At 42.7% G+C, this 24,511-nt stretch overlaps 2 protein-coding genes across 5 annotated transcripts; one reads left to right on the top strand and one right to left on the bottom strand.

The window, feature by feature from the left end:
* Positions 1-19,705, top strand: GOLGA1 (golgin A1). 3 transcript variants are annotated; one of them, XM_080401415.1, is made up of 23 exons: positions 1-38; positions 470-777; positions 2,346-2,436; positions 3,747-3,821; positions 4,309-4,406; positions 4,891-4,923; positions 5,641-5,769; positions 6,086-6,243; positions 6,667-6,778; positions 6,903-6,998; positions 7,224-7,349; positions 8,495-8,590; positions 9,010-9,105; positions 9,359-9,511; positions 9,738-9,833; positions 10,582-10,671; positions 11,900-12,002; positions 12,911-13,068; positions 13,556-13,717; positions 14,221-14,280; positions 15,101-15,271; positions 16,238-16,324; positions 17,183-19,705. In XM_080401415.1, the coding sequence occupies exons 2-23, from the start codon at positions 643-645 to the stop codon at positions 17,261-17,263; spliced, it is 2,406 nt and encodes an 801-aa protein (XP_080257541.1). In that variant the 5' UTR covers positions 1-38; positions 470-642; the 3' UTR covers positions 17,264-19,705. The 3 variants fall into 3 exon arrangements, with proteins under 3 accessions (XP_080257541.1, XP_080257540.1, XP_080257542.1); XM_080401414.1 differs by having other exon boundaries at positions 6,074-6,243; XM_080401416.1 differs by lacking the exons at positions 1-38; positions 470-777; positions 2,346-2,436; positions 4,309-4,406 and having other exon boundaries at positions 3,792-3,821; positions 6,074-6,243.
* Positions 19,706-20,533: 828 nt separating this feature from the next.
* Positions 20,534-24,509, bottom strand: ARPC5L (actin related protein 2/3 complex subunit 5 like). 2 transcript variants are annotated; one of them, XM_080401442.1, is made up of 4 exons: positions 24,207-24,509; positions 23,951-24,026; positions 23,540-23,716; positions 20,534-21,097 (listed from the first exon to the last, which is right to left on the bottom strand). In XM_080401442.1, the coding sequence occupies exons 1-4, from the start codon at positions 24,344-24,346 to the stop codon at positions 21,035-21,037; spliced, it is 456 nt and encodes a 151-aa protein (XP_080257568.1). In that variant the 5' UTR covers positions 24,347-24,509; the 3' UTR covers positions 20,534-21,034. The 2 variants fall into 2 exon arrangements, with proteins under 2 accessions (XP_080257568.1, XP_080257569.1); XM_080401443.1 differs by having other exon boundaries at positions 23,951-24,023.
* Between the last annotated feature and the right edge of the window lie 2 nt (positions 24,510-24,511).

Here is a 24,511-nt window from a genome sequence, read left to right as displayed (position 1 = left end):
CGGCGGCGTCCCGGCCAGGCCAGGCCGGGCCATGGGCGGTGAGGGCCCGGGCCGGGGGGCGGGCTGGGGGCCGGGACGCAGTGCCCGCCGGGAGGCGGCGGGCTTTCGGCCGCCTCAGAGCGGGGCTGTAGCCGCCGCGGACTGCCCTGCCGGGGACCGGCCGGCTCGAGCCGGGCCAGCCCTGAGCCCGCCAGGCCTGCGGGGGTAGCCGGGCTGCGGGGGGAGGGGCAGCCGCCCGGGTGCGGGGACCCGCTCGCCCGGCGCTCCCGCAGCGGACACGGTGGGGGCCGGCCGTGCCTCTGAGCGCTCTCACGGCTTGGGTCCGTCTGGGGTTTTTTTTAAAGGGCTCTGCTCTGCGTGGTCGTAGCGTATTCCAGCAGCTGTGACGCTAAAGGGCGTTTCGATACCCTTAAGCGTTTAATACGCATCGAAATTTTTAGTGTGGAAACCATTTCTCTTTAATTTGCAGGTACTGTTAGGCTGTGAAGGCTTTAATGGAACTAGAAATGCAGTAAAACAGTGGATGAGGCACAAAATTAAATCTTGGCATCTGGAAGCTTTAAACAGTGTTGGTATATTAAGCATATTGGAGGTAGTGGCTTTTCGAAGTCCCTGGATATTGCAGTGCTGTAGAGCATTAAAATGTTTGCAAAATTGAAGAAGAAGATAGCAGAAGAGGCCGCTATTGCTCCCAGGCCAGGAGGAGCTGCCCGGATCCCCAGGTCTGTCAGTAAGGAGTCAATTACGTCCGTGGGAGCAGACTCCGGAGATGACTTTGTAAGTTACACCTTGCTTTGAATTTTAATTCCTCTTACAACATTTCTATTATGGCTTTACAGACAGCCATTTTAAGTCTAGCATATGAGTTGAATAACGTATTGTGGTATCTTGGTAGGTGTACATCCTAATGCATAAATGAATCATTAGCTTGAATAAACTTAAATCCTGAAGAGAAAATGTTTTCCTGTTAACCACAGTACTTGGCAGGAGGCTTGCAATCCCATGTAAACGTGAGTTGCAAAGCTATCTCAATACAGAACATTGTTAAACAGACATAAAGTATTGAATACAGCTGTGGTAACATGTGAGATACCTATTTGTAAAATTAATAACTGAAGCAGTAGGAAAGCAAGCTAGATACTGGTTAGCTATCATCTAGGTACGGACCTGTGTTTACCTCTTGGCTTCCTGGTACTCTTCCTACTCAAGTGTATTGTTTATGAGAAAGTGCATGTAGTTTTGTTGCACTCAGCTGTCGTAGTTCTCCAATGTCTGGTTTAAATTATCTCGTTCAAAGCACTGTTTAAGCAAGCTGTATAATTCCAGGAGTGTATAGGTTAAATGAAATCCTGTAATGCTCTGGCACCTCTGCCCATTGATGGCTATCGTATTTTTGAAAACCTGGATTAAGACACAGTGTTGCACCACTGTTGGAGCCAACAGTACCCGCTGTATTGTAGCACAGCTTTTCGTTGTGCTCTTCATTTGCAGACTGTAGAATGGAGAAGTTATTTACAAGGTGGAGTTTCAACTCATTTTTTCTGAAGCTCAGCTGAACTTCCAGTTCTGTTAAGCAGAAAGTAGGAGCTGCTAATGTTTAAATACATTCTACAATGGAAATATATCAGTGTTGTGTTTTTCTGATTTTTTTTTTTGCATTTAACAAGTTCTTGCATAGAAATTTAATTTACCTTGTTGTGAGTTTAGAGAACAGAAGACAAATAACAATGGCAGCTGAAGTCTTGAGTGATTTTCAGAAAACATCTGAGAATTAGTCGTTTTAGCAATATTCATTTAAATGCTCCTAATACTGATTTATGCGAAGCAAAAAAACCTGTAGAGAATAATCAGTTGGTTATGTAGTGGATTTTGCGTGGAGAGACCATTGCATGGAAAGACTGCATTAGTGCTTAAGCGAGCTTATCTCACCTGAAGAGCGTTACTGTTTCTTTTCTACTTAGTTTTTCAAGACTTTCACTTTGAACCCACCCTGAAACCTGCACTGTAGAGCCGGATTTTTTCCCCCGCTTAGGTGTTCTATTATGCCATTTCCCCAGTGATCAGTTTGAGCAAATACTTTTCAGCTACAGATTCTATTAACAGCTTTGTATTTCCTGGGACAGGCCAGCGTTGCAGAGCTGACTGTTTAAGCCCTTACTGTTTTTCTTCTTCAGCATTTTTCTTTTTTTTACACATTCTGCTGTGCTAGTACAACTTGCCCCTTCATGTGAAAAACAGAACCATTATTCCTAGGTGCGATAGTGTTTATTATTGGAGGGTTAATATAGGGCAGGATCACTTTTTCTGAATTTTGTAAGTTATATGAGTGTTGTTTTTCTACCAAGGCTTCTGATGGAAGCAGCTCTAGAGAGGATCTTTCATCCCAGTTGTTCAGAAGAAATGAACAAATAAGAAAACTGGAGGTCAAGCTGTCTGGTATGTGTCTTGATACATACAAACCCCCGTTACTTTAGGGGTAAAAACTTAAGTGTTTTAATTCATTAAAAACACGTGGCGTTAGGTTTTGTTGAATATTGAATTGTAGCAAACCTGTTGATTGTCATCTAGGTTGCAGCCAGTATAACTGGTCTTTTATAAAGACGACTGACTCTTTTCTGCTGATCTCATGACACGTTTATGTGGTTCTTTTGAACAGGTGGGATAGCTTTCTGTCCCCGTGCTCCAAATAGCGTCTTTTCCCATCTTTATTTTACTTATTCTGCGTATGTAATGCTTTGTTCTTCTGAGATCTCGTGCTGTCCTTAAAGACGTGAACTTTGAAATGAAGAAAAAGCAAAGGATTCAATGTGAAACAGTCTTGAGGCTTTTTTTCTTTCTAAGATAATACAGTGTTCTGTAAAGCTGTAATAAGGGCTCTGCTCGGATGCTGCTTTCCATCCCTGTTGTGTGGAGTGGATCAGAGTGTTGGTTAAACTGTGTTACGCTGCTGCTTCCCAAAGTTCATGGAAGTTCATGGATTGTTTTTATTTATCCTGGAAACTTATTAGGCTCCTGTTCAGTTCAAGAAAATACAAGATTCAGAAACGATTTCACATTGCAATTTGAAAGGGCAAAGTGTTTGTCTGTTTGCATATGGCAAACTTAAAAGTGCCAGTTGGGGCTTAGTACGAGAGAGGGAGGCTCTAAGTATCAAGAGACTCATGCAAGCAGCCCAGTCAGTAAATCCTCCTTTCCATTGCATTAATTAAACTTCTCCAAGGGGTGTGTGTGTATTTTGTTTTGGTTTTTTGTATCTGCCTGCCTTGTCAGTTCTGCTTGGCAGGCACAGTAGCAGTAAGAATGCATAGCCAAGTGGGAGCACCAGCTCAGCCTCAGAGATACTGGCTGACTCGAACAACAAGCAGTATGGATCAAGGATGCAAGCATCGTCTGATGAGAGAGACCTTTCCTAAACAGAGTTAAATAGATCACTGTTCTTAAAGTAAGAAGTGGGGATAGTCCTTTCTCTAGTACTGCCTTTTTTTGTGTAACTGGCATGCTTAGGACAGGTCCTCCTGTTTGTACCAACCATTTACCCTGTGGACAGTATTGGAACTATTTGCTTGTGTTCATTGTTATGGTCACCCAAGTTTTCCTCAGCAGCAATGATTTTCTGATTGAGAAAATCATCGTCGTTTTCCACTCATCGTTTTTTCTTTTTTTTTCTTTCTTTTTTTTTCCCCCTAAAAAATTCCTTCCCCAATGTCTGTTCATTCCTGGTCTGTGATTCTCCCTCCTCACACAAGATTATGCTGATCAGATCCGAAACTTACAGAAGATAAAAGAGAAGCTTGAAAATGCATTAGAAAAGCATCAGGATTGTACGTACTTTTCTTTCTCCTTTTTGTTGTCTTTTTTTAAGTTGAAATTTGTTATGGTTGGAAGGAAACGGATGGGTTTGATGTACAGATGTTGTAAATCATTTTCTTTCAAACTTTGCACCTCTAGGTTGCAAAGAATCGGAACACAAGTTCTTGTTTACAGTGTCAAAAGCAGTAGTATGTTGGCTGTTGAACAAAGTTGTTGTTATAATCCTTTTGCCAAGTTTGGGGCTGACATGCAGGAGACCTTTTTGAAACCTGCAGCTTTATTATAATCCACTGAGGAACTGTCTTCTGTTATTGCTGGTATTTGTCCAAGGTGCAAGCGGTGTGAAGTAATAAGTGGTACAGCGTTAGTGCTAGAGAGTCAAGATGGGTCTAATCACTTGCAGAAGCAGTTCTTTAAAGTTATAAATAACTTACAGAAAATTGAGAAGCAATTTTAAAAGATGAGTTTTTAATATAGCTGGTGATTCTCTGTTGATAGCCTCCATGAGGAAGTTTCAGGAGCAGAATGAAGCTCATCAAGCTAGTCGAGCCAAGATGGCTGAAGGAATGGCTTTGGCCTTAGAAAAAAAGGACCAGGTAACAGAGCTTGAACAGCTTGACTTTTGATCTGAGTGCATGACCTTGATATTTGGAGCAGGTGTGTCACCATTAATTAAAATAGTTGTTCAGTGTCATGTATGCTTAGCATGTCAATGTTGAGGAAAGAAGGGAGCAGTAAGTTCAAATGCCAGAAATGGTGTAGGACGTGCCATTGTTCTGCCTGTCCTTGCTGTTTTTAAAGAGGGCACACAATTTGTAATGAAAGGTTAAGCTTGCACTTGTTTGGTAAGATTCAATTGCAGTAGACCTGTTGTCACTTTCATTTTACATACACAAAGCTTATGTCTTCAGGTAGCATAAACGATTCCTCAGCCTTACACTAGCTGTTACTTTTCTTTTGCTGATTATTTTTTCAATCATTATCACAAGTTAGTATCTCTGTCCTCCCTCCATAATTGCTGTCCTTGAAAGTCTACAAATTGATTTTGATTATTTTTTTTCGCCTTTCTTTCTTGTTCAGGAGTGGATGGAAAAACTGGGTCAAGTTGAAAAGGTAATTAATCTTTGGGAGCTTTTTTTTTTTTTTTACCCAGTGTTTATGTGTATTTGTAAACACCAGCCTGCACGCTTCTGACAGCTCAACTCTGTTCAGCCCTTTTTATTATTTGATCACTGTTCAGTGGAAGAGGCCAAACATTTCCTTTTGTTACCAGCCCCAATGCTTCAGGACATACTTCTGGAATTATTTTTCAGTGGGGAAGTAAAGAATGATGGGTTGTGATGAAGATGTACTTCTGTAAGACGGAACAATAGTTTCCTTTATTACAGAGGAGGCAGCTGGGATGCAGAAGGAGGTAGCGACTTGGGCTGAGGCATTGCAGTAGGTTGTCTGTTTTACAAAATGAATGAAACTGTTTGGAAAGGATTTTTTAGTGCAGGATTTCAGTCTTGTTATTCAGCTGGTTAGCTTAGCCTATCTTAACGTATCTCTGATTATTAAGACATTATACATGCTACTATTTGCTGTCCGTTTTTAAGAGTTCGGTTAGGTGATCTTTGGCTGCGATGTAATGAATACAGAAATATTTCTGAGATTTTTTGAAGTTCAGTAATTTGCTGCACATTGCCTACTGCAACATGAATGTGGAAAGAGTTTCTAGTTCTATGTGTAGCACCATCAGAGCACTTTACAGCTGCAAGACAAGGTTCCTTGACTTGAAATGAGCATACAGATATTCTTGGATTCCTTTTGTTTCTGTTGGTTTATCAGGAAAAAAAAATGCTTGAAACACAGTTACAAGAAATGAGGGAGCAGAGTTTGAACCTCTTTCAAAAAAGAGATGAAATTGATGAACTGGAGGGCTTTCAACAGCAGGAAATTGCCAAAGTTAAACACATGGTAAGATTGTTTAAAATTTTTTTTTCCTTTTCCAAAAATTTCTGTTAAAATACCAAGTTAGTGGTAGCTCTGCATTAATTGTCTTTTTAGTCTTTATGCTTTGTATACAGTATTGATCAGTGTCAAAATCCTAGATACATGCACGCAATGCTACAAAGTTTATTTCAGCAGTGACTTTTCTGGTAGTTACTTGTTCTCGTTTAATTCAGCTCATAACTTAATAAAAAAGACAAGTTTCAATGAGAAGTCTTTATCAGTATTACTGGGTCATCTGTATTGTCAAAGATAACATTCTAATATTCAGCTTTTGAAAAAGGAAGAATCTCTGAGCAAAACTGAGCAGGAACTAGAGATGTGCGCTCGAGAACTAACCCACACTAAAGAGGTGCTTCAGGATGCAAGCAAGGAGTCATCAGGCCTCAGGAAAGATCTTCAAGAGTTGCAGCAGCAGTTCTTGGAGCTAGAGGCACAGAGGTATGGGTGTGGTGTTTCATGAGGAGCAGTGTGTGCATTTCCCCTATATTTTAACTTCATGCCCTGGTCTGTCTTTTTGGAAGAGTTTATATATATATATATATATATATAGCGAGTTGACTGAATAATTGCTTCTGCTATGCTGATGTGGATGTAAATGCCAAGTTTGTATTTCTTTTCAAGTCAATTAAAGTAGTACTTATTTAGGGTTTTGTAAGCTTGTTGTAATGATTTCTTTTTTGCATAGTTTGAATGCTTAACTGTCACTTTTTTTGGAAAATGTATAATCAACCAGTGGCTGATTTTTAGGACAAGAAAATCTTGTTGTTGCTTAGTCCATTTTCATAAGCAGCAGATTTATCTGCTAAAGTTTATATTTTTCTGCAACGGTATGTCACTTTTTCTTATTCTCTTTCTGTGAAGAGATGAACTAATGACAGCTGAGACAAATGCAGAAAATAAGATCACTGCTCTGGAGTTAAGAGAACAGGAGCTACAAACTGTCATTCAGCAGCTTTCTGTAGACTTGCAAAATGTAAGTTTGAGTTAAGTGAGATTTGATTCAAAGGGCTCCTTGTCTGCAGAAGTTAGATTAGATATCAGTTATGTGGTTTTGGAAATCTTAAGTTTCAAAGCAAGTAATTTCTCAAAATTTTTAGGCTCGAGTTGCTGGTACTGGTTGTGAGAAGAGACTGGAAATGCTACGGGTGGAGCATGAATCTCTGAAGGTGGAATACGAACAACACAAGCAAAAGGTTAAGTGTTTTCAGATGCACCTGCTGTTGGCTGGTTGTAAAGGGGTATACATCTGGGTAATGCACTGAGAGTTTGACATTTGGTGTCTAGAAAGTGTTTTAGGACCATGTTGTCTTTTCAGAGAGGACTTTTCTCTTTCTAATGGCACTTTTTAAAGTCAAACCACAATGGATTAGCTGAAAGCTTCATTACAGAAAAGATTCTGTGATTTCTTGTTCTTACAGATGACTCTTGAATTTGCTGAGAGGAATAAACTTGCTGAACAGCTGCAGGAAAAAGTGTCTTCCTTAGAAAAAAAGCTAGAAAGAAATCTTTCAGGGGATGAACATGTGCAGGAACTACTCAAAGAGGTAATTATACATTTATAGACTGCTTAAAAGTGCAATCTCAGTGAGAATTATTTATTTATTTTTTATTTAGGACATAACATTACTTAACATAACACATAGAATATATGATGATGTGATGCGGGCACATTTGTCCCTGCCATGTATATTGGCACACTGTCTATGCTGGACAGAATTGTGTAGGTGACTAATCAAGCCGGTTCATGTAGATAATTTCACGGATGTCTCTATAGGTATTTCTGCCTGTCTGTTTAGGCAATGCATCTGACTGCTTAGAAGCAAAAGAGCAGCTTTTTAACATCCCCACAGTAGGTGGAATGAGTTGAGAGTTTTATTGGTTAGTCCTTACAGAGAACAGCAAACTCTTCTCGTTGTTCTTTATCTTCTATTATCATGACTTGCAAAGCATTGGGACAGGAAGGGGAATTGGTTTTGCACATAGGTATACAAACACAATGTTGTATATTGAAAACTTGAGTCTCGGAACTCTTTAGAAACAGCTGAAAACAGAAAGAACTTGGCTTTGGTTAATGCCCTTTCTCTCATTACTTCTCTAACTCTTTCCCAAGCACTGATGCTCCTGTTGGGAACAGTTTGGAGCAATGTTTCCCCAGCTGGGTGACAGGGAGATGAGGTCAGGCTTGCCTACCAGACGCATCAACTTGATGTTGTTATGATAGAATAACTTGCTTTAGGAAACTCGAGCCAGTTTAAAGTCCATGTAGCAGTAGTAAAACATTTTGGAAAGTAACTACCATAATTAGCAAATGTTTTACCCTGTTTTGTATTTGCTGTGATGCAGGAGAAGTTAAGCTTTCAAAAAAAATTTTTTGATCACTTAAACTTGGCCTGGGTTAGAAAATTATGACCTAGCTGCTGATTAGGGTTTACATCTGAATCACGACAAGATGCCAGTGAATTTCTTATTCCTAATAGCAAGTTGTCATCCCCAGGAACGTGATCTGTGGAAGCCCTATGCAGTAGCTTGCTGGTTCCCAAAAGCGAAGCTGCATTACATATCAAAATAACTGTTCCATTTTAGTTTGACCTTATTAATGAAATAAAAAGAAAAATATTAATTAAAAAACTCAACAATGTATCTCTTTGTCCCTCCTTCCTCTTGTTCTTCATCTCAATGTAATCTTCAGAAAACTACTCTTGAGCAGAAACTGGATGAAACTAGGCAGCAGGTACTAACAGACAGAACGCATCACACTGAGACTGTGAACCAATTGGAAACACAGGTAGGTAATTTTTATTTCACTACAAATTTCCACCTTGTGCTCTCAGCCAAAAGTGAGACTGCATGTCACATTTAATCTTGAAAGGCCAGTCTAACTGATCATTGTCTCTGGTTATCTCGCTACCTTCAGTGGTGGAGAAGGGCCTAGAGGTTATGAAGTTAGAGATTTCATGTGTATCTTCCCTATCCTAAGAAACAAATAGCTGAAGTGCAAGCATTGCACTTCAGGGGGGTAGTGCACCAGGTGTGGTGAAGTGTTCTTAAAAGCAGCATGTATCAAGTAGGCAGTGTCTCTGAACTACACTGGCGTTGTGTTCTTAATGTTTACCTTCCCCTATTGGGTCATCCCACATTCTGTATGTTTATTCTAATAACATAGATGCCAACAGATAAGAAATTTAATGCATGGTTATATTTTAGAATAAAGAACTGGAACAAAAACTACAAATTGCAGCAGAAGCATTGAAAAAGAGCAAGGAAGCAGCTGCTGAACAGGATCTGAAGATCCAGAAATTGGTAAGTATCCTGCAGGATGTTTCACTGACCAGTAACAGATTAGCATCTCCAGAGACGCTCACTCCTGTTTTTTTCATTGCTCAAGTGTTTTCTTACTGTTTGTCTCCTCAACTGGTGTCTGTCTATGAGTAAGTGATGCTGCTGCCAAAGGAATAGCGTTGCTTCAGTTTGAGTATGTCTCTCATGGAATGGTGTCCAATTCTTGTCAGAACTTCAAAATGTTATTAATGTAGTGTTTATTTCTCTGATCTAGCAAACTGATCTAGAGGATGAAAGAAGTAAACTACAGCAAGAGATTTTGAATGAGAAACATCAGTACGATCAGAAAGTTACTGGGCTGGAGTCTCAAATTGCTGCTCTTGAAACAGCTTGGGAATTTGATAAAACAGCTGCTCAGCACAAGATCGTAAGTACAGAAACTGTTCAGTGGGCCATGTTGAGTCTTCTCAAAATGTTAACATGGCACATAGACCTTGCGTGTTGTCTGAGTGTTTTTATTCAGCACTCCTAGTGTTATAATAGAAAATCGCATACTTTTAAGAAACTAAATACAGAGCATTTGATGTGTTTAATTGTTTAAACAAAGCATTAGAATAATTGTACCTACTATTTAAACAATCTTTATTTCTCAGACCCAGCTGGAAAAAGAAAATAAAAGTCTTAACAAAAGCAGAGAAGAGTATGAGAGCTCTTTAACAAAGCAAGAGTCTGAATTGAACAGGCTAAAGGTAAGGGCTTAATTGGTCAGTGACCTTGGTTAAATACAGAGCCAAGTTTGAGAAACAGTTAACGGCAAAGTGTGTTACATTCTCAGTACTTGGATTCACATTACATTCAGGTGTCATGTACTGTAACATTCAGCTGTAAGTCATCTTTGGTACTCAGTAGGAATGCACTTGAGGAGCATTACAAATGGCTCATCCTTTTCTGAAGCAGAATGCTTGGGTCTGCCTAAATCAGGCAGAAATAACACACTCCTGTATTGTCAGGCATGAAGAGCTTTTAAATCCTGTTAGCAGTAATGAATACAGAATGGTTCAACATCAAATTCCACTCATAGCATTCAAAACAAAAGCTGAAAACTTAAGTTGGTCAGGTATTTACAGCTCATACGCAGACTTTCAACTGTAGTTTTATGTTGTTGAAAGCTGTTTTTTTCTGTAGCTACTCTTGGATGCACAAATGGAGTAAAGATCGGTTGTAGGAAGGAACTACTTTGTAATAGAGACTTCAAGCTAAAAGATTTTTAAAGCATTTGAATATAATACGTATGGCCTCTTACATCAGTTCTGTGTTGCTCTTACATGTGCAGATAGCAGCTGTGCAGTAAAACAAAACAGTAACTCATTCAGAAGCATAAACTGGTGTGTCAGAACACCCTTCAATTCTAGTTGCTAATAGATTTGAGTTTAAAGATGAGAGACTGACTTGATTTTAGTTGTCTCAAGTAACCTCTGAATTACTTTTGTTTTGCAGAACGAATTGAGCAGCAGAGAGACTGTCAGCATTGAAATTGCTAAAGCATTGGAAGAAACACGAAAACAGAGAGAGGAATTACAACAGCAGGTTGGTTAATACCAACAGTCTGAAATATATTTGGGTGCTCCCCACCTTTCACAGACCAGACTAGATTTGTACTTAATTATCATAAGAGTCAGGAACATTAATCAGAATCATATCCTCAGCATGCAAGACAGCAGTGATTGCCCCAGTAAACTCACAACTTAATGGTGTCTGTGTAAATGCCTGCACAAGAGTGTGATAAACTTCTGTGAGTTATTCTGTTGGAAGAATATAAAACGCTGCTGACTGCAGGGTTGGGGATGTTTGTAAGTTTGCAGGCTTAGGAGTTATAGCAAGGTGTGGCAGTTGAATATGAACAACAATATGAACCTGGAAGACCAGGTAGCAGCAAGTTGCTCGGAATGAAGGTGACTGGTGTTTCAGAGCCCTTTCCATCGCTAAGCTGGTATGTAGTCCCGGTGGGCCAGGCATCCTGAGCCATTGACTGACTAGTTGGCAGTTTGTTTTAAAGAAACCTATTCATTCTGTTGTTCCTTTCAGTGCTTATATCACATCTTTGTCCCTCTGAAGCGTAGCAGTTGTAAAACTGTAGATTTCCTCGTAGGGAGGAGGTTGTATCCAGTAACCAAATGCAAATCCTAGATACACTTGTTCTGCTCTTATTAAAAACGGTCATGGTGGATAATGTGAGCTTGTGTTTGTTTAAGCTAGGAACTGCCAACTGAGCAAGTCTGACTGAATTTGATCCCATTTTTTGGTTTCTTTGTTCTCCTGGGGCTGCTGGAGGTCTGGCTGTAGGTAGAAGGCTGTGAGGTGATGGTCGGCTGGTTTAGTTCAGCAGCTGTTTTACAGCTGCTGCCCACTGGTGATGAGGCCGTTCTGACTGTAGCACAGGGCTTATCAGAAGTGAAGGTGGTTTAGCTCTTACAGCACACTGATCTCATTAAAAAGCACTGAAGTCAGCATTGTACAGGTGATGCCTTCTCTGGATAGATCCCAGACGTCCACATTACATTACCTGTAACACTAATGCTGCACAAACCACTTTTCCAAGGTATTGTATTGGCTAGCACAAAGTTCAGGCAGCCCCTGTCGGTTACAGATACCAGCCACTGCCTTTTACTGCTACATAAATTATTCTGCAGTTCTTCCCATGAAAAAAGTATTAAAAAAAATCGGAACCTCTGAGGTACGTTGAAATCTTTCAATGTCACCTTCTAGTTTTATATCTTAAATGACTTGTGTGTGTGTGTGTTTGCCTGCTTTGAAGGTTTCACATATGGCTTCCTTAATGAAGGAAAAAGACCAGCTGATTGAGGAAAAAGGTGATATGCTTCTGAAACAGAAGGAAGAACTAAACCAACTCAGTCAAGGTTAGTCCCAGCAAGCCTACTGTATCCCAGACAGCTTCATCTAAGTACACTCTTTGGTTCTGGGCTTGCCTGGTAGATTATAATAATAATATTATATATATAAAATAATTCTAGATTTCTCTTCCACATTTAATCTACTAGCATTTTCAAAATCTTTTATCTTTCAATAACAATTGGGCAGTCTTTCTACTGGGTCCTTAAAAACAACCACTTTTTAAAATCAGTGTCTTATGTTTATACACCATAAAGTTAAAACTCTTGCTGTACTTTTTGTAAATTATTTTTCTGCACAAAACGTGAAATAAATGATAGAGGTCAAAAACTGCTACTTCATTGCACTGCTTTAAAAACTGTGTTTGCTTGAAAGATTATGTATGTTCTTACAGAACAGCTTTAAACTGATATTCCACACTAATACTAAAAAATGAAGTGCAGTCATCTTCATTGAGTTCCTCGCCACACCGTGTTTATCTTGTGTGTTGCCATTATTTAGAAAGGGAACAAAACTTTAGCCCTTGTTGCACCATTCCCTCGGCTAGCCATGTGCTGATAGCCACTTGGGCCAGCTAGCCATTTGTGCTCACAGCTTGGCCCCAAGTGTTCCTGTGCAGTCACAGCACAAGTCACACAGACATTTGACGGGGGTCTTTTAGAGCAGGTCTAATTGATAATTATGTTGTTAAGTACTAAAATCGCCCTGACTTTCAGACAGTTAGAGGCTGCTCGTCTGCAAAAACATGCACATGAGTTTGGTTGGCTTAAATTCCATCATCTTTCTGTCTTTACAATGGAACAAGACAAAAAGGTCAGGATTTACTATCACTGTAACTTGTTTCATTTAAGAAAAATAATTAGAAACTCCCATTCGATTCAGTAGACTGATACTAAGCAGGTCTCTCCTTTTGCAGATCGTGAAGCTGTCTTGCTGAAAATGCGTCAGTTGCAATCTGACATAGAAGCCAGTAATAGCCAAGCAGTGGAGAAAGAAGAAACAGCAAGAAAGGAAATTGATGAACTGAAGTTACAGATACAGGAGTGCCTGCTAGCCAGAGAACATGAGAAAAATGTGAGTGCAGTTGCAAATCTGATCTGTTCAGACTTTTCAAGAAGATAAGTGGGTGTCTGAGAGACCCCCAGTTCTGTCATGCCTGGTGATACATGCTTGGAGCTGTTTCCTCTGACAGCTTGCTCGTGATCTGAAACAGAGCAATGTAAACCACCATTATTTGTTGCTCTCTGTCTTCCTCAGAAAGCTGTTTCCTGTCAGACCTGCAACGGGTTTATGAAAGCCAACCCCTTATTTCATTTGACTCATAAAATGTCTTGAGACAATCATTATGAAACCAGTGAGACAGAGACCCAAAAGTAGTCAGCAGGCCAGTGAGAGATGTAGCCAGCTAGATTGCCACTAATGCTTTCTGGTTTAAAAGGCTACCACCACCATCCCACCACAAAAACCACCACCAAAAAGAAATCAAGCTTTCTCGCTGGGGAGTGTTCATGGGCTGCAAATGTCGTGATCCATCTCCAATTCACTCATTGTTTTTTTGTAGGCTTTAGAACTGGAGGAATCGATGAGCACGTCCAACAACAAGCATTTCCATTCTCCAGAAGATCGTGTGGTGGAACAGAATGGAGAGGTAGCAGCTGCAGACATCATTCAACTTCAGAAAGATAACAGAGAGCTGGAACAGCAAATTGCTGAGAAGAACAAGGTGAACTGAAACAGCAGAAACAGCTGTTAGTCTTTCCCATTTTAAGTAGGAAGCCAAATAATTGGTGCTGCCCATCCTGCAGCCTTAGAAGGACAGGCTTACCAAAATGGCAGATACAATTTGTATCCACTATTCTGGATTGTACAAGGATCTAGGAACAGTGGATAAAAACTACAGCCAGAATTGCAGGTATCCTTATCTATTGTGGAGGCCTGATGCACCAAATGATACAGTTCGCAGCTTTCCTGCAGACCCCTTTTGTGTGAATTCAGTTCGCTTCCACTGAGCTGTCACATGAAAGCCCAAGTATCCTTCACGTGCCTGCTAACACGTGCAGCTAGAAAGGCAAGATGTGTATGTTGCTTCCTTAGAGCTGTCAGCATTGTTTAATGATTGTTTTATTCGTTACACTTGTTTGTCATGGGTTTTTCCAGAGATCTGTGGTTCAGAATGTGTGCTGACAGTGAATACTGGATTAACACTCTCCTTTGCTGTGCTTACAGATGATAAAGCAGCTACAGCAAAGAATGACAGAACTCAAGAAAACCCTCCAGAAAGAGTTGGTAAGGGTTATGTTTTTTCAGTCTCTTCAGGTGGCATTTAATGAGTTACTTGCACAACTAATTCCAAAACCGTGACTGCTAGCTAGAGCATTTTTTTTTTTACTAGGGATGTCTGCAGTTTGCTTGTGTTTGCAGGCAGATTGGTGAACCCTTAAATTAAGGAATTACATTATTCTGGATCATTGATTGAACAGATGGTGTGCAGGTGTCTATCACCACTTGGCTCTTGCAACAGAGTTTTAGCTACAGAAGGCCTGTGTTTGGTAACTTGGGCATTTAATACATTTCCATAGAGTGAACAATGGAGTTTGATTGCTACTTAGCTGCCATTCAGCGAAGTTTTACCGTGGGAGTGATACCTGCCCCAGTGAAAGCTTCCCTTTAATCTCTATTACAACAGTTTTCCTCTCCTAGAAAAAAATCTTCTAATTAAAAAAAAATTAACAGGATTTAAAAATTGTTGGTTTTGTTCTGAGCTAGTAAACTGTTTTGAACAGAGCCTATGTTTGAAAGGCACAGAGCAGATTAGTGAAAAAAGAAAATCATCAGGTGATAGTTTCTACCATGGAGCCAATTCCATGCTGGTTTGGGTAATGTACACATAATGCTCACGGCAATTAGCTTCTGTCCTGGAGTCTAGGGACAGGTGAAGATGTTTCTCTGCTGTAATCCCGTGAAGGATGAGACACTTGTCCTATTGATGCCCAGGTTGTACCCACCTTGTGGATACAAGCCCTCTGTATTGGGTATCTTGCACTTGACTCCTCTCCCAGTGTCAAGCTGACAGAGTCTACAATGCATTTCTCTTTTCCTTTTTTAGAAAATAAGGCCTGATGGTGAGGTACTTGAAGTACGTGAAAAAGCAAATTCTGAAGTGCCTAATGCTTCTGTGACTGTCACGAACAACTCTGATTTAAATGATTCAAGGGAGATAAACTTTGAATACCTTAAACATGTTGTCCTAAAGTTCATGTCCTGCCGGGAATCTGAGGTAAAGATGTACACTGACCTTCTCTTTCTAGGCCTGTCTTTCTCTAGAAAACTGCCACCTGTTACCTGCTAAGGACACTTCTGTACCAGTTCCATACTTCTACACTTAACAAGTTGTTGACTGATTCAGGACAATGAAGCCAAATGGCTAACAATGATATGTTTGGAAGCACAGATTATTGTGAACTAAATGAAAAGGAAATGTGAATTTTTAAGAGGTTGTTAAGTCTGGAGATAAAAGATCTGAAGCTACAAGACATTCCTTCTGCGCTACTCTGTAAAGCATATGGAGTGTGTAATTAGGGTAGCTGTACACTTAAGACAAAAAAATCCCAAGAAAAAGACATAAACCACTTGCTGTTGATCTGTAAGAGGCAATATCGAGTGCCTTTGGAGCTCCTTCACGTTTGCCACATTGTGTCAGAAAAGTTAAAGGTAAAACATTATGCCAGCAATATACTTCGCTTAATTGCAAGTCAGTGCGTAAGATGAACAAATAATCGTGCAGCCCCGTGGTATCCAGATTGCTTGACTCCTTTACTAACTCTGCATTGTGTGCCCCATTCAGAATATTAGCACTATAGAGTTAATACACTTAAGCGTATATTACAAATGCCATGATTCTTTCCTGCCTACATGCTGGTTTGATCAACTTTTTAAGTTTTTGAAGTTTTAAAGTTTTTAAAAAACTTTGGGTGCCACAGGAGCCAAGCTTCTTCTCTAATTAGCTAGGCTCCCCATTTGTCATCTTTCCCCAAAATATGCGAGCCAGTGTTAAAGAACAGAAAGCCAGGAAACGTACAGCAGAAGTAAGGCACTGGCCATCCCAGTCTGCTGGAGCTGGGGATAACGGAAGGCTGCTGGTCAGCTCTTTGCAGTTGTGACTGAGAAGTCTGTGACCAAACCTACAGAAAACCCTGTGTGCCTGAGAGCACCATAAGCAACAAAATACTGTGGTTTCTTTCAGGCATTTCATCTAATTAAAGCTGTGTCTGTGTTACTGAATTTTTCACAAGAGGAAGAAAACATGCTTAAAGAAACTTTGGAGTACAAGGTAAGGGTTTGTTCCACTTACAGTCTCTAATGAGATGCCCAGCAGATGGAATGACAGTTCTTAGATGCTGGGAGTTGATGAAAAGTATCTTTTCCAAATACTAGCTACAATAATAAATGTAACATATTATTAAAATTGTAGCTAATCACATATGCACCTGTTGGAAATTGTCCATTTCAGTGAGGGAGACAGCAACTTGTAGTGCTTCAGAGGAGCGGCAACACAGCCCAGCAGACTCAGTCTGTGGAGGGAAGCTGGGAGCTCCCTGCTAGAGTACAGTCAGATGTTTAAAAGCAGGAAGCCGAATTCTTGGTTTGTCATTTTGATGCTGGGCTAGACACCTAGCTCCGTTTCTCCTTTCTGTTCCATAAAATCAGATCTCCTGCGCATCCTGGGCTATGTGGCTCTCAGTGAGTGTTTGTAACTGAGTACTGCCTCAGTTCCTTCCACGTCCTGCATTCATCTCTGCCCACCTGGTAAGCTGGACGTGTTCAGCCTACGTGGGATTGCAACTGAGGGAGATTCCCTTGCCATCTTGTTCAGGGAACAGTTTAATGCTGGATTAACTGAAGGTCCTGTGTTTAAATGACTAAATTTGTAATTATTTTAAAGGAGTATATCTAAGCGTAATCTTCCGTCATCTTCACTTGTGGAAGGTGGATGCTGTTTCTTCCAGGTCTGATTGTGTGAAACTCTCTTCGCTTCTGCAGTCTGAAGTCTGCAGTGTTCTGTTTTCTAAATAGTTCTTTCCATCAAGTGATGGAGAGATGCCTATGTACCATATTCTTTCTTTTTCAGATCTTCAGCTTCTTAAAAGTGTGAACGTAGCATAACGTGTATTGTTCTTTCCTGTCCTAGATGTCATGGTTCGGGTCAAAGCCATCTCCTAAAGGCAGTATCCGGCCGTCTATCTCGAGCCCAAGGACACTGTGGCCTTAAGGGAACTTGAAAATGGGCAGTCAGCATCTAGCCACTTTTTTCTGTGAAAAGAACGCTGAACACACTAATTCAGGTGTGTCTTAATCACTGTCATTGCAGTATTTTGTACAAGAACTTCTGACACTGTTTACAAAATTAATACCGTGCAAGGAGAATTTTCACTACGAACTGAAACGCTTCTTCCGGGTGCGACTCGGGGACTGTCGTCTCGATGGTCTTAATGGAAGTCAGCTCCTTGTGCTCATCAGTCTTGTTTCTTGGCACCAAAGGGTAACGTTAACCTCACTAATACCGGTGCTGGCAGTTCAAGCTTCTAACACGTGCATCTGTTATGATGGTGATTCCGGCTTCTGTTATGGAGTGCCAGAGTTGAGTAGCTCTAGGCACAGGAAAGGTTCCTTGTCTCGCTGTGGAAAGTAAGCAGAAAAAAAAGTAATTGTTGGCAGTACTGTATTGAGTTTTTGACAGTTTGAAAAGCCTTTCAAAGAACAGGAGCAGGAGCTTTAACCAAAAAAAAGAAATCTGCCTTGCCTTGTTATACTGACATAACTAATAGTTCGCGTTTTTTCATATCACTGTGTAATTTAAGGTGCATATATCCTGGCCTGCAGTCCTGAAGGCTGCATGTTGATGATGATTATTTAATTTGAGAGCACAACTTTAGAGTTGTCTGATTTTACTTTTCTTAAAGAAAAATAATATTTAAAATGGTCTTAATTATAGTACCTAATACTCGGTCGCCTTTAAAACTAATCTATTAGCCTGTACCATAGGTTGTTAGCATTGGGAAGAAGGGGTAGTAAACCATTTTAAATTTTTAAAGCTGAATTCCAGGTATTGTAAATGTACACTGAGAATACCTTTTATTTTTAAAAAATAATAATAATCTAGTGACAAACAGTGAAGAATATTGGTATTAAAGACTTTGATTTTTACTTCTTTTCTTCCAAGTCTGCTAGCAACAAATCTTCATAACCAGTATCTGCCTCTTTGGTTGTGGTTTTCTGTACTTCAAATACTGATGCTTAAAAACTGTTATGCACATGTAGTGGGCTGTTAACTGTGTCCTAACTACATGGTAAAAGAAACGCTGCTCATGAGGTTTTTGTGTTTGAAGGCAAAATTCAACTCTTAATGAATAAATCTTTGTTCCAGCAGCTTGCTTTCCCTCTCCTTTAAGAAAAGGGGACCAAGGTGGTATTTGTCTCATGGAGTGGAAGCACAATTTTGCCCATAGTTATTAATACCAAACACTGCACCATCTAGATGAAAATGGGAAGCAGCAGTAAGTCTGACTTCTTAAAAATGGGACATATTTTTTAAAAAACCACATATGGAATTCGGTGAGCAGGCTGCAGTTCTAGTAATTCTCTGACAACGAGGTTTGTGTTACTAACAATGTCTTTACTAAATACATTCGAGAAAATTCAAGCTGTCCTCTAGTGGAGATAGAGTCGCTGTTCAGGTTTTAAGCTTTGCTTTGCTAATAGGGGCACGACCTTGGTGGCGGCAGTGGAGATGTAGTGTTAAGAGTTCCAGCACGTGAGCAGGCTCGTGAAAGGATCCTCCCACGGGAGGTCCCGTTACCAGAGCAGTAAATGTGCTGCAGACCCCTGCCCTGGCTGCCCTCCCCCGTTGTTACTCGGCTGTACCCAGTCGCAGGTACTCGCCATAGCTATCACCTTGGCACAAGTGACACTCCTCCATTTAGAGCTAGGTTGTATTTATTTGAAGTTGAGAAAACCAACAGGGTGGTTTTAGTACACTAAAGCTTGTCCAAACAGTCTTCAGTAACCTGATCTACGGCACTTAAGCATAGCATAGAGAAGTTTATGGGAAGAGCACAACTCTGCTCTAATATGAAAAGAGACAATCAAAAATAGATTTGTATCAATTGTTTCTCTACTGAAACAAAGCTGGGGCAGGATAACCCTGTTGGTTCTGAGAAGATTTTATTCTTCAAGGTCTTTTTCTTTACAATGACCCTTTGCCCTGCCCTACTTCTGTGGGACCAGAGACCAGGGGACAGGGTTCCCTCTGCTCGCCCTGATGCCTGCTGAAATGACTAATCGGTTTATGTTGATCCTGGCTTGAAAGGTTACTGCTGAACAGTAAGAGAAGCAGTACAGGCAGCCTTCAATAGAGTGGCAAAATAAAAGCTTAGATTATATACTAACACTTCAATTTAAGATCCCAAAGCTCATACAGGATCAACTTAACATAAATTACTTCTTAAGTGTTGAATTTTCTTTAGATAGCAGAGCAAGAATGGTGTATATACGTATATTAAAAAGCTAATGCACTTTTCCTTGTATAAGAACAGTGGTATACATAATCCTTTCTATGGCCATTGGATTTCTTTCCTTCTATGCTGTAAATATGGATTGTATTATGAAACACTATGAAATTTGTGGTGCAATACATTTTGGATCAAAACCCTAATCTTGATTCTGTTCTCTTTATAGTTCTGGTTTTCTCCACTGGGATGCTGTAGCTATTTAAAATCGAGAGACTTTTAAAGCATGAACCAAACACCACTTTCCACCCAGGGTGTCAGCCATGTAATTAAGGCCTCTCTTCCTCATAGGGAGTTACTCCAGGAATGATGAGGCAGAGTGCTTCTGCCTTCTAAAATCACTTCTCACCAGGGACAGCTGCTGCTGCACTTTTAGCAGCTGATGAAAACACTGACTGGAGCAGGGCCTCCCGGAGCAGCTGCTTCTCTTGGTGTATGTGCTGTTAGTGCCAAAAGGCAGGCTCCTTGCCAGCAGGTAAAAAGCTGCCAGACTCCCCGTGTGCGCCACCGAGGGATGCCCTACAGCCCCCTGGCCAGGGGTGCTGTAAATACGCTGTCAGCGATGGTTTGAGTAGCGGCACCCTTCTGTCCAGACATCGGGATAAGCCACCTGTGCGTACTGAGTCAAAGCAGCTCCTGTTGCTGTACTCAAGCCCTTCAGAATGTGAGGATATACTAATACATAAATAATAAGTTCTTAAGTATATGTTCTTGTTCATCCTAGAGAGAGAACAAATCAAACCACATGTGATTGTGTACTCTAGTGTCTGCATCTTAGAAGCCCTGATGGAACAGCTGAGCTTGGTCTCCCTCCCTGCAGCCAGCATAGCTGGATTTGAGGGCAGATTCTGTGAACAGGCGGAATTCAGAGCGTTCATGGGAAAGTGGAGAGTTAGCTTAGAATCGGTATGTTGCTGACCTGCTTTTGAGTAAAGTGTCAGACTTAGGATTTAGTGAAAAATAAATTACTTAACTCATGTGATCCAAGAACTTTATTGATGCAGCAGGCACTTTACACTGAAACCAACCCCAGTCCAGCTAGTCCTTTGACCGTACGTACAAAATCACCATTCTAACGAACACTTCTCCCACCATTGGCTGTCAGGATCTTGCACCTGCCACAGACACAGCTACCTCTTAAATAAGCAGTACACGCAGAATCTTCTATCACCACACTTCGGTAAAGCAGCGTCTGAAAATACCTGTTCACTTAAGTAGGAGGCAGGAGTGTGCCTTCTCTCTGCCTGTTAAAGAAGGGATCAGGAGAATGTCTTGGCTCCTGTGTTTGATAGTCGGAATATGCAGGAATAGCTTTATTCTTCCCCCACCTTTAAGGTTAAAAGCATCCCAAGAGGAGGTTTCCATAGTATTTCAGTAGATTGCGATCTCTAATAAAGATGGACCAGTGTCATTGCAGCTAATTCCTTCTTCTGAGTCCAAAACTCATCGTCATCATGGTTCAAGTTAATAGTCTTTTAAACAGTCTTTCTTGCTGTAAGAACTCGTACTATGGAACCTAGTCCACCTACTGCTAATGCCTGTGGGGATGGGAAAAGGAGAGGTTACACAGTTGCTGTGTTGCACATAAAAGGCATCTTAAAAGAACAGACAATTAAGTGTTTATAACAGAGCAGTATATGACTCTTCTCCAGAAACTTTTCACACAGAGGCAGCTTGGCCTCTTCCACCTCAGTCCTTTTTTGCTCTCAAATCTTTACAACAGTTAATTGCGGGGGGGGGGGGAGGGGGAAATTATTTATTTTTCTCTAGCACATGCAGACATTAAAGCTATTAATTCATTTTGTTTAGCACTAAGCTGTACCATGCAGCATTAAGCTTCCACTGTGAAGCCATGCTGCCCCCACCAGCCTGTGAGGGCCGGCAGCGGGGGCTCCCCAGCACACAGCCCCCCACCCCTGAGAAAGCTCTTCGTGCTGATTGCTGCCTGCAGAACAGGCACGGTTCTGGGGTTGTTCTACCTCTGTGTGTCCTCCTTGCCCCACTGACGCCTTTACCTTCCTGCAGTGATGAGTTCTACATGCGCACACTGGCTCCACCTTGCAGCATGTGCGCTGAGTGATTGAGGGTGACAGTTCAGGGCTCATGGGGGAGCTCAGCCCTGAACTCAGATCCACGCTTGTTCCCATCTTGGGAAGTTTGTGCCTCACTTCCCCTCTGTAAATACACATGAGTGATCTTTGGCTTAAAGTACTGGAGTACATATATAGTAATATTCTATAAATGTGCTCTGTGACATAAAGAACCAAGGGACTGAAGGGGAAATTACGTTCTCCAAAATCTAACCATCTTTTTAATCTAAAGGACACCAATGTCACGTGTCACTGATGATGCAGAATGTCTCACCTCCCGTATCCCTGAACAGGGAAGGAGGAAGGGCTCGTTTCAGTTTCATTTGCATCCCTCAATGTAAAGAACGTATCGCTCTGAAGACTAGAAGACTATGGATGTGATGAAAAAATAAATACTAAAGCTGACTGCTTAAAATGAGGCATGTTTACTCTGCAGACATAATTCAAATCAAGCCTGATGGGTATTGCTGCGTCTGAAATGAGAACAATGATCCACAGCACCAGACATTTCTCACTGTCGTTGGGACATGGACGCAAAGCGTCCACTTGGAGCAGAACATGCACACGCTGCACGCACATCAACGTTCCTGAGTTACCAGACCTGACAGGTGTGGGGGTGGCAGCCCTTTTCCAGAGGACAGACTGGTACCACCACTGGGCAGCTGACTCCTCTGAGCAAGCCACACGTCTTACCGGTAGTGCCAAAAAGGAGAACACAAGGGTTTAAACCCTGCCCAGCCTACTCCAGACCTGCCTTGTTCCTTTCAAAACAAAGAGGACGAGATGCTTTACGTGTGCCTACATGCTCTGAGCACTGTCATCTTTCCAGTCAGGGTGGTATTGTGTAATGTTACACACTGGGAGCACCCACCCATGGCTACCTGAAAACAGTCTCCAGTGGAAACAACAGGGGGAAAAAAAGAAGGAAATAAAAAATCAAGCGGAAGCCTGTTCCTTGCTGTCCTGAGAAATTCTCTCCTCTGTCAAGGTTCTGCAAAGCAGGTGACAGCTGCTGATAGCTGGAGTCACTCTACACCTGTTCTATCGTTACATATCACAGGAAAAAACCTGTACGCTGTAAGAACGACAGCGGCATTGGCAGCAGGCTGCGCTGCTGCGGTGCCAGTGGTACAGGGAGGGAGCTGCAGCATTCCTAGTGACCACTTTTCCTAGGAGAAGCACCAAGCACCGACAGCCAGTGCTGCAGCTGAAGCCCCTGCAGCTGGGAAAGATTTCACTCCCAATTCCTGCCTGGGGGCAGCAGCACCACGTCACAGAGAGGGAAGGTCTAACACTAGGATGATGAACAACGTTCTACCCACCCTGTCTCACAATGGGCATTTCACGGAAACACCAGAGGACCACTCCAGATCCCACTGGTATCTTTCTGGAGATCTCAAAAGCCTCTCCTGTGCAAACCAAACAGGTTTGCTAAATCCTGTCCCCAAGCCGTAACAAGTAAGCTGCTAGCAGCATGCAGGTGATGCAAACTGCCAGCCCCGAGCCAGCCCCAGCACCCCTCGGCTGCATGCTCAGCCCCAGAGGAAGGCTGGCAGCTACATCCCACCAACCCATCTCCACCCCCCCAGCCTTCTCCTTGGTGGGGCTACGGCACTCGCTAGATGTTGAAGGTGGTACAATGCTTCCTCCAGTAGATGCTGCCCTGCCACAAGTCTCACCTTGGCCCCTGGCAGTGGATAAGGTTTGAAATATGGGCAAAGGCTTACTGAGTCCAAACTCGGAGACCAAAGGTAAAAGGAAATGCTAGTTCCTGTGCTCCTTGGGGATGAGCCCCCAAACACCATCTGCTTCTCTTGCAGCGGCTCTCGCAAAAGCACTGACAGGGACCCAGCAGAGCAGGGCGGCGCCCAGAGAGCACCAAACACGTACCTTTTCATGCCACTGAAGTAATATTGCACTGCTATTTTCTGTTGGCTTTTCAAATCCTTTATAAATGTACTTCATTAACAAGTCAATGCCATTTCTGTCTAAGGAATTCACTGCTTGTTCTATTTCACTGCTTTTAAAAGACGTGAGGACTTTAAGCATGGTTCCCTGGGCCTGCTCCTGCAAAGACAAGGAAAGGAGAAGGTGAGGACCAGCAAAGCTGGAAACGATCCCAGGACGGGCACTCGGCAGAGCACGCTCAGAGGAGCGGTGGCTACGCCAAAGGCGGCCGCGCCATAACCGAGCGGGTGCGCAGCTCTCACGTCGGGTTCCAGCGAAGGGCAGAACGCGCGGGGCCCGCCCGCCCAGCGGGGCACACTGCCCCGCCGCTCCAGCAGCGCCCGGCCCCGTTACCTTCATCGCCTGGCTCCTCGCGTTGCCCGGCGCGCTCCTCAGGGCGGCGTGGAAGGCGCGCAGCGCGTCCCCTCTGCGGCGCAGCAGTCAAGGACTCACCCGCTGCCCCGCAGCGCCCGGCCCAACGCGCCCGCGGCTGCCGCCACCCCCAGGCAACGGACCGGCGCTCGGGGCCGCCCCTCCTGCCCCCGCCGCCCCGCGCCGCAGCCGCCCGGGCGGGAGGCGGCGGGCCCGCCGCGCCCCCCCCAAAGGATACTGCCTCAGCAGCGCCTCCACCTCGGGGCTGGCGTCGGGCTCGGCCGCCGCCGCTTCCTCGGGCTCCTCCACGAACCGGTTCTCGTCGTACTGGTCGATGTCGAGGCGGCGGAAGCGGGAGGAGAGCGTGCTCCGCGCCATGCCGCCGGCCCGGCGCCCGCCCCGCCCCGGAACCGGAAGCGCCGCGCGGCCGGAAGCGGAAGCCGCGGAAGCCGCGGACGCCCGGCCCCGCCCCGTGGGCGCGCAGCGCGTTATTCACCGTGGGGCGGGGGCTCGCGTAAGGTGGGACTTTATTAAAAACGCAAG

The sequence above is a fragment of the Falco punctatus genome, assembly GCF_963210335.1.
Source record: "Falco punctatus genome assembly, chromosome: 9".
Lineage (NCBI taxonomy): Eukaryota > Metazoa > Chordata > Aves > Falconiformes > Falconidae > Falco > Falco punctatus.
Note: the sequence above shows the minus strand (reverse complement) of the source record. Positions and strands in the feature narration are given on the sequence as shown.